The following is a 10,291-nucleotide window of genomic DNA, read 5'->3' on the forward strand; positions in this document are numbered from 1 at the left end:
AAAAGGTGCTATACAAATGAAATATTTAGTTGTTATGATTGAATATGTAAGAGAATGGGAACTGAAGACCTGTGCAGGAACAGCTCAGTGAACTGATTCTTTTCTTAGTATCAATATTGCTGCACACAATACACTCATCCAAAGCTCTATAAGGAACAATTAACTGTGAATATTTGTATTCTTTCAGCAGACAATCCAGTGGTTTCACTATTACATTACAAATACCATTTTATTGCAGATTTAATTAAATTTAAATATCTAATTTTTCTGTGGTAGGATTCAAACAAATTATCTCTGGACCAATAATTTAGGTTTCTAGCAACTTAACCAGCATGCTTCCATTTGGCTTGTATGCCCACCTGAATCTTGATCTAGATCAAAGCAAATTTATTATATGTCATCATATACTATCTTGAGATACATTTTCTTGCAGGAGAACAGAGAAATAATATAGAATCAATGCAAAAAAAACTGCACACAAAGACTGACAAATAACTGATGAGCAAAAGAAGACAAACTGTGCAAATAAAAACAAATTAAGTAAATAAATAATACTGAGAACATGTGTTGTAGAGTCTTTGAAAGTAAGTCCATTGGTTGCAGAATCAGTTCAATGTGGAGTTATCCCCACTGGTTGAAGGGTAATAACTGTTCTTGAACCTACTGGTGTGTGACTTAAGGCTCCAGTACCTCATTCCCGATGCAGCAGTAAGAAGAGGGCATGGCCTGGATAGTGGGGGGGGGGTCCTTGATGATGGAAGCTGCTTTCTTGTGACAGCATTCCTGTATATGTGCTCGATGGTGGGGAAGGTTTTGTCTATTTTAATGACAACACCTCCAGCCACGCACCGCTCCCTAGTACTGCGTTGACGAATCAGCCTAGGTTTTACACTCAACCCTCTGGAACATGAACTTATAATCTACTGACTGATAATTGGTATAAAACCAAAATATGTAAGATAAATATAGTAAAATACCTGTCAGAATCTCCAATTTTTTCCTGAGTTCTTCCAAGTCTGTAGTCAGCAGGGAAGTACAGCCCAGGAAGTCCATTCTGCTTTCTGCATCTTCCACGTCAATGTGGCTGGACACAATATTTTTAAAGAAACTCTGCACAGCTTTGTTCTCACGGATAGTAATTGGTGTGAGTGTCTGGACCTCTCCAGACCCACATATATATATTGCCTCTTGCTGAATATGGAGAATAAAGGCAACTGATTTGACTTGCTTTCCGTTCAAAGCTTCAGCCACCTGCGCAGAAATTGAATCCAGTGTGGAGGACTCGTATACATAATTCACCACAGTTACATGTGGCCATGATGCACCTGCAATATCAGAGCAACAGTTAACTTTATTGCAGATTATTAAAAGCCTCTGGGTGGGTATGCTACCCAGTCCTGTATTGTTGCTTTTCCTCTTGGCAGATTCTGCTTCTGTTTCTTGTTGATCACAGTTATCTCCGTTATAGGTAGTACTGGAGTTATGAGCCTGTTCCACTTCAGATCCACATCCAGCCCTTCCTTTCTCAAGCTCCTCAGGGCACATTAAGCATGGATCAAACTTATCAGACGAATCTGAGATAACCCCACTGTCTGTCTGTGTTGAAGGCCTCCTTACAGTCTGCATTGGACTGATGGTAACCTCACTCATGTTGAATTGGAAAGCAATGTAGTGGAGTTCAGTAATATTAGTGAATGGAATCCTTGCCCAGAGTTAAATCACATATCGCCACGTGGTCTCATCGTGAAGACATCCGAATCTGCATTCACTCACTGCATCTGGGAGCCGCATCACAGAATTCCAGCTGTTGATGCTAACCTCTCTAAAGCCAATGCCAGGAATTTCTTCCTCCATGTTGGACTGCGAATTGAGTTAAACTTTTAATGAATGGTTTGATTGTGTGAATACTGCTCTCCATAGATTCAAATATCAGCACCCCTTGGGTATTCCTGCTAAAATAAGTAAGCATTTCTATTAGGGAGGATAAATGTAATCAGAAAAACAGAAGTGCATTTTCTAATCAAGATATCATGAGATAAAGTGTTAATCCAACATAGACAATGGCACTTATACTTTAATGAAAACTTGCAATGAGAGTACAGTAACAATGTTTAAAATAGACTGATATGTTCTCCTGGAAAGTAAGATTAGCTTTCTGTTTAGTTTCTGCTTGAGTTATTTTTGTGCATCCTACTCCACTTTGCCCCAGGAAATATTTGGTCAAAAGACTGAAATCAGTAATACCTTGTTATTATTTCCAGAGGACTCATCATTTGTTTTAGATGGTTTAAATATATATATTTAATACCTTCAATGATCTCTAGTGAGAAAAATGGCAAATGGTTTATTATTTTCTTTTTGGAGGATGGCTAGAATTGAAGAAGATTCTATAAACAGGGACCATTCATTTAATCCTCATTTATCTTTCTCAATGAAGATTGTTATTGATGTGACCAAAGCAGCAGAATATATTTTTGGTTGATTAGATTACATCTCGCATTGTGCAGATAAATACAGAGTCCTTTCTGAATACTGTAAATGGTTTGTGTTATCTTTATAGAAATACTCATATTGGACACTTGCTTCTAGAAAACCACTCTTTGAAATTGTCCTTCGAGCCTAGCTGTGGTACTTTCATTTTTCTAGTTTGTGTGAAGGTTGAAGCTTTCCCTGAGCTGAGGACTGCTTTTGTTGGCCATTTATGAGCCCAAAATCAGAGTCAAAATCAAGTTTATTATCACTGACATTTCTTGTTTTGCAGCAGCAAGACATAAATATTACTGTAAGTAACAAAAATAAATAAAGAGTAAAAGAACAACTATGAGGTAGTGTTCATGGACCATTCAGAAATCTAATGGCAGAGGGAGGAAGCTGTTCCTAAAACGTAGCTCAGGCTCCTTGGCCTCCTCCCCTATAGTAGTAATGAGAAGAGGGCATTACTCATTACCCAGGATGATGAAAGTCGTTAATAATGGAAGCTGCCTTCTTAAGGCACTTGAAGGTATCCTCAGTGGTGGGGAGGGTTGCATCTGTGATGGGGTTGGCTATGTCTACAACCCTCTGCCTCACTCTTTTAATCCTACGCATTGGTGGTGATGCAACTAGTCTCCCCCGCTGATCATCTGTGGAAATTTGCAAGAGTCTTCAGTGACCTATCAAATATGTTCAAATTCCTAATGAAGTAAGCGTGTCTTCTTCATGTATTGGACTGGAAATCAACTGATATCCCAAGACATTGACCTTGCACCAATTTAAGAAGATTATGATGATCATAAGACATAGAAGCAGATTTGGGCTATTATCCCTCTCAACCTCACCCCCCTGCCTTCTCCCCAAAACCTTTGATCCCCTTTCTAATCAAGAATCTATCAATCTCCACTTTAAATATACCCAGTGACTTAGCTGCCACAGCCATTGTGACAATGAATTCCACAGATTCACCACCCTCTGGCTAAAGACATTCCTCCTTACTTTTTAAAAGGACATATTGGTATTCTGAGGCTATGCCTCTGGTTCTAGACTCCCTCACTACAGAAAACTCTCACTTTATCTAGTCCTTTCAATATTCAACAGGTTTCAATGAGAAACCCCATGCTCATTCTTCTAAACACCAGTGAATACAGCCCCCAGAGATATCAAACACTCCTCATATGTTAATCCTTTCATTTTTGGGATCATTCTCACAAACCTTCTCTGGAGCCTCTCTTCTAGGAGAGAAGGAACAGAATGGCTCCTTTTTCCCTATTGCCAAGAACATACAAACTAAAATTCCAATCTTTCATATTGCTCTTATATGTATAAAGGTCATTAATCTGACATGTTAACTGTTGCACTCTCTGTACAAATACTGCTCGACCTGTTGATCATGGTGCCAGAACAATGGCAAGGTAAAAGAACTGGTTGTTGACCTGAGGAGGTGGGGGTGAGCACAATTCTGCCTTCATCAAAAGAGCTGCTAAGACATGTGGCACCTTAAGGTTCTTGCGCATCCATGTCCACTAGCAACCTCTCTTGACATCTCCATTTGATGTGATAATCACATTAACATCGTACTTTCCAGGCTTCCCAGAAGATTCAGCTTGTCCTTGAGGATTCCTTCAAATTTTTACAGGTGCACTATATAAAGCAACCTGACACAATGCATCTCAGCTTACTGTGGTAACTCTTCTGCTCTCGACTGCTGGAGCCTCCAAAGAGCGGTAAACACCTCCCAGTCCATAACATCTTCCCATCCAATCCAGCTTCACCATGCATCAGGGAACCAAGCAATCTCATCAGGATGCTCATCCCTCTGACCATTATTCCATTTTCTCTCTTCTACCTTCTTACAGAAGATCCAGGAGCTGGACAAGCAGGTGAAAGAACAGCTTCTTTCCCACAGCAATCTGACCTCTGAACCAATCACCTCTTTCACATCCTCTTCCAGGTGGTGCTGCCACAATCCCAAACTCTTAATTCAGTCTCCTCTTCATTCTCACTTTAGTATTTGTTTTTGCACTATACTTTGCACCATTCCATTGTTTTGCATTCACCATTATATTTATTGCTATATTCATTTTTTGCCATGTGCACTGTTTACTCACACAAGCAAGGAATTTCATTGCACCCTGATGCTTATTGCAATAATCAGTATCTGAGGACTTCCAGAATTCACTGTATTTGTCTTGTTTTCATTTAACATGCACTCAGGGGCCAGTTTACTCGGTTCACATTCATTCATGCAAATATTTAATCAGCCAATCACGTGGCAGCAACTCAATGCATAAAAGCATGCAGACATAGTCAAGAAGCTCAGTTTTTATCCCCTTTTGAGGTGGGGAAAAAGGTTGACAGTCAATACAGCAGAATTTATGGGCATTATCATCAGTCTGCAATGGGTTAAACAAGTTAAGCCACATACAGTTGTGATCTGCTCAGATTCTGTCTCGGTACTGCACTGTTTGGAATCAGAAGTGTCAAGGAGACCAGATCTGTCGATGGAAGTGTGCTTATAATTTATATGTTCTGGAGAGTTCAGGAACAGTAGTACAGTTTTGTCAGGTACCTGCACAGGTTGGGTAATGGAAAGGCAGATGTTATAGCAAAACAGGCACTTACTAAGTTAAAGGTACATATTATATGGGGAAGTATGAAGACAAATCTTGTACTATGTTGGCTAAGATTGGGAAATGGCAAAAATTTGTGGGATAGGGAGGTTCTTAAACAATTTGTTACCGTCAGTTCATGGGAGGTGCCTTTTGGGAAGGAATAGGAGGGAAGATGTATGGTTGGCAAGACTAAGGTTTGGACATAAGTGTCTGCACTCTACTTTGGCACTTGTTGGTAAGCATGGGAATGGGTGGTGTAATTTTTTTCCGTAAGGTCCCAGAGACAGTAGAACATGTGATCATGGTGTGCCACTGATATTCACTGGAACATAGGAAGCTGTTTAAGCAATTATAGGGTGCCCAGGTTGCAGGATATGCTGGCACCTGAGTCCAGGACAGTTAAGTCATGTAGGGCCCTGGTGAATTTTTTAATTAAAACAGGTTTGTGAAGCAGGAACTGATCCCTGTCATACTTCATAACTGTAGGCGGTGGTAATGCACTTTCCTGATAGGTGCACAAAAGAAGAAGGGTTTTAGTTGTTGTAATGATTGTTGGTGCCAGACTGGGTGGATTGAGTATCTCAGAAACTGCAGTCTCCTAGGATTTTCACACACAATAGTCTCTTGTGTTTACACAGAATGGTGTGAAAACAACAAAAAAATCCAACGAGCAGCAGTTCTGTTCGCCAAGCCACCTTTTTAAATGAGGCCAGAGGCGAATAGCCAGACTGGTTCAAGCTGACAGGAAGGCGACAATAACTCAAGTAACGAAGTTTTACAACAGTGGTGTGCAGAAGAGCCTCTCTGAACGCACAAAACGTCGAGCCCTGAAGCCGATGAATTACAGCAGCCACTAATAAAGTCATCACTGAGGGTATAGTCTGGTGCCTGCCCTTTTATTTGTGGGTGAGGTAGTAAGAGGGACATTCTTATTATGTTCTAACAACTGCGTCATCCTGCGCTGATTTTTTTTTTAAACCTTTTGATTCCCTTGCTTATTCTGTGGCTGAACCATGTTCCACGCATTTTAACACTCATCCGTACTCCTAGTTTTTTTTTACCGCTCCAGATCCAGTGCCACCTACATTAATTCAATCCAACTGCCAGTATTAGACACCTGAAAGCAACAAGTACAGGTCACTCACTGCATTCTCTTCAATGCCCCTCATTATCGCCTTGATCCACGTTACAACTTCAAGTGCATTCAGGTTACTTCCCACTCCACACACAAACCGGTCCCGGGAGGCGAGGAAGTCGCCGTATGCACATGCGCAGGACTGAAAGCCTCTTCGGTTGCTAGGGGAAACCGCCGAGCCCAGACGCCGCTGTCAATCACAACGGGGAAGGTGAAGTTCGGAGTGAGTGTGCTGGGAGGAGTAGAGGGAGGAATTAAATCAATCAGTAACAACAGAAGTTTTTTCTATTCACGTGGTGCAGGGTGAACAACGCTTTCCCTTCCCCTGCTCGAAATTCCACTTGAGCATGGAATTTTCCCGATCAACAGCTTGTAGCACATCCAGAAAGTTTTAGAATGTTTTCAAATTTTTCCCTAAACTCTCCAAATTTGCAAATACCTATTATTGCTGTCTTCAGCAAGAGCGAGATTTTATTGGAAACGGCGAGAATCCAAATTTTAAGAGAGAAACAGGTCGTATCTCCCGAAAGCATGCCCTCGGGATAGAAATGAGCAGAGGAGGAACTTGGGAAGCATTTGATGTAATAAAAATGACTAGAGTTCAGGCTCTGGTGATTGTGGTCACTGCATGATTGACCTCAAAATCCAAAATTGAATAACACTTATTATGTGAACAAAATAAAAAAGGTTGCAAACACTTTGCAGTTCAGGTAGTATCTGTGAAAAGGGGAACTGTTAAACTTTCAGTTCAAGAACCCTTTGTCAGACCATCCAAGTGTCCTGGACCTATTAACTATTTTCTTTCCACAGATGCCATCTGATCTGCTGAATGATCTCAGCATTTTGTTTTTTCTTAATTTTCAGATTTCCAGCATCTACAGTTTAAATTTTTTTAAATTTCTTGTGGGAAATTAGACATTAATGCAGAATATGTCAGGTGATTCCCTGAATCAGGAAAATATATGCAGGCACTCTGTTGATATAGCTGTAAGGCTCAAACACAAGAAGATCTGCAGATGCTGGAAATCCAAGCAACACACACAAAATGCTGCAGGAACTCAGCAAGACAGCCAGCATCTGTGGAAAAGAGTGAAGAGTTGACATTTCAGGTTTGACACCTGACCTGAAACATAGACTGTTTACTCTTTTCCACAGATGCTGGCTGGCCTGCTGAGTTCCTGCAGCATTTTGTGTGTGTTTGCTATGCTATCATCTCACAGCTAATTTTAAGACCAATCAATATACTCAATAATCTCCCATTTGATTGGGATGGATATATTCATTTACACTTAATTTCTTCTGATCCTGATTAATATTAATTCTGATCATTCCTATCCTGAAAAAGTTATTATTCTTACGATTTCAGCAAATAATTGACTTGGTTGCACAGATCATGCTGATTGATGGAGAGAGCTGTTGACAAAGTCATCTATTGCTAAGATGAAAGGGGAAATCAGCCTCAGCATCATTCTCCCTGGAAGTTGTAAATATTGCCTGTAGCTCATCTATTTCCATTCTCTCAGCAATTTGCCCAATATGCTTCTTTCTATGTATTTTACACCTTTTTGAATAAAGCATTTCTGTTGTGTTTTTTTTGGTCAAAAGAATTCATACTACGGTCATATTCACTCCGATCACATTTCTTCCCCATTCTGATGTCAGGTCTGAACAACAAATTAACCTCTTGACCATGTCTGCATGCTTTTATGCATGAATTGCTGCTTCATGATTGGCTGATTATACATTTGCATTAATGAGCAGATGTTCATGTGTATATAATAAAATGGCCACTGAGTTAAATGAGAACAGAAGGCGTATACAATGAGTGCTGGAAGTCTGAAGCAAAAACAGATAATGCTGGACAAGGATGGGCCATTTGATTCCACCAGCTCATGCTCCAGACAAACTTTCATCTGCCTTGTTTCACTCCAAAGTTCAAAATAAATTTGTAAGCAATGTAGGTATGTATATGTCAACATATACATTACTAAGACTCACTTTCTTGCAGGCAGAACAAAGAAATACCACGGAATCAATGAACAACTGTGCACAAAGACTGACAATCAATGTGCAAAATACGACAAACTGTGTAAATACTGTTATGCCTGCAGCCCCCTCCTTTGTGAGAATCGCAAGATCACTATTGGGTTGGGTCAGGGGACCCCGGAAATGAGAGAGAGACGTGCAGAATGCCTCGTTCCCCGGCGATTCAAAGCCACGGGACATGGCCATTGTCTCTTGGAGACACATTTGTGGATTGAGATGCTATGCTACGTGAATGCCCTCAGGCAAAAGTGGGCTGGGTGAGAAAAAGATTGCATCACCCCAACCTGATTGACATCTACAACCCTGCAAGTCAGGATAAAAGAGGGGCTGTAGGAACGGCCCCTCAGTCGCACCAGAAGAAACGCTAGCGATCCCGTAATAGCGGGAAGCCATTTGGAGGAGGCCACGTGCGTTCAGTTCCGTTGCCTGGGACTGGTGGCTAGTACCACGGAAAACAGCTTTTAACTAACAACGGGGAAACCAACTTCCCCGACTCAACGGATTGGCATCATAAAAGACCTGGGCAAGTTTAAAACGTCTCTCTTAAACCCAAAATGCTGCAGCTTGAACGAACTAATAGTGACTGTTATATTTCCATCGGACAATACATTATCCCCTAGACAACGATAGAGCTATTTCTTATTATTATTATCCCCGCGCTTTTAGATTTAGTATTGACGACGTATATTATCTGTATGTTTGCATTAATCTTATTTTTGTGTCCCTTTATCAATAAATACTTTTAAAAATAGTACCATCAGACTTCAACGGACCTCTCTATCTTTGTTGGTAAGTGACCCAGTTACGGGGTACGTAACAATACAATAATAAATTAACAAACAGATAGATAAATAAATAAATGTTAAGAATCCTGAGTTATGGTATCTTTGATTGTGAAATCAACATAGGTTGTGAAATCAATTCAGTGTTGAGGTGAGTGAAGTTAACCATACTGATTCACAGCCTAAAGGTTGAATGGGAATAACTGTTTCTGAACCTGGTGGTGTGAGACCTAAGGTTTCTGTACCTTTTTCCTGATGGCAGCAGTGAGAAGAGAGCATGGTCTGGATGGTGTGGGTCCTTGATTGATGGATGCTGTATTTAACCTATTCAAAGATTCTTCTCCCACATGCATTTACTAAGCCTCTTGATTTATCTTCAATTAAGTCTGAAATGTCTTTGCATTATCACACTACTGCACAGAATCACATGTATAACTCCCAAAGGCATTGCAAACAAGGTGTAATGTCTTCACAAGTTCAAAGTAAACTTATTATCAAAGTATGTATATGTTACCGTATACTACCTTGAGAATCACTTTCTTGCTTACAAGGAAATCTTTACGAAAAACTATTTGAATCAGAATCAGGTTTAATATCACCAGCATACGTCATATTAACATTGCAGCAGCAGTACAATGCAATAGATAATAACAGAGGGAAAAATTGAATTAAAGTAAATATAGATTAAATAAGTAAATTAAATAGGGCAAAATAGAAATAAAAAAGTAGTGAGGTAATGTTCATGGGTTCAATGTCCATTCAGAAATTGGATGGCAGAGGGGAAGAAGCTGTTCCTGAACTATATATAAACAAAGGTAGATAAACACCAGTGTGTACAAGGCAAACTGTGCAAATAAAATTTTTTACTGAGAACAAGAGCTTTAAAGAATAAAAGAGGTAATAGGCTACTTACAAGGCAGGACACCCATCTATATTGATGCTGAGGGTTGAAATTCCTGCAACAAAGGGAGTTTTCTAGTTAGTGTCATGTTGTTAGAAAACAGGCACACCTCCTGACTCATCTGCCCACTATGGCCAGACAAATGAATACTTGGAGAATGATATCCCTTAAGAGAAATAGATACACAATACATTCTAATGCCAGTTCAGTGCTTGCATGATTGCAATTCCTTAAGTCTCAGCAAGGCTGCAGCTTATTGCTTAATTTGTAGCTTCTCAGCTCGATAGGCCAAGTGAATATGAAGAATGGACGACGGTCATATGGGGCTGAGTTTACATTC

At 40.1% G+C, this 10,291-nt stretch overlaps 1 protein-coding gene across 7 annotated transcripts in view; it reads right to left on the reverse strand.

The window, feature by feature from the left end:
- The window catches only part of LOC140718907 (serine/threonine-protein kinase Nek8-like), a 168,264-nt gene extending 161,931 nt beyond the window's left edge, over positions 1–6,333 (reverse strand). For 4 of the 7 annotated variants that reach the window (XM_073033197.1, XM_073033198.1, XM_073033193.1 and 1 more), the window contains exons 1-2: positions 6,233–6,333; positions 978–1,952 (exon numbers count right to left, since the gene is read on the reverse strand). In XM_073033197.1, the coding sequence (XP_072889298.1) occupies positions 978–1,650 (673 nt within the window). In that variant the 5' untranslated portion in view covers positions 1,651–1,952; positions 6,233–6,333. Of the gene's footprint in view, positions 1–977; positions 1,953–6,172; positions 6,192–6,232 lie in introns of those variants that run through there. The other 3 variants (XM_073033194.1, XM_073033196.1, XM_073033201.1) reach the window with 3 other exon arrangements.
- Between the last annotated feature and the right edge of the window lie 3,958 nt (positions 6,334–10,291).

This window comes from Hemitrygon akajei, chromosome 30 (genome assembly GCF_048418815.1).
Source record: "Hemitrygon akajei chromosome 30, sHemAka1.3, whole genome shotgun sequence".
NCBI lineage: Eukaryota > Metazoa > Chordata > Chondrichthyes > Myliobatiformes > Dasyatidae > Hemitrygon > Hemitrygon akajei.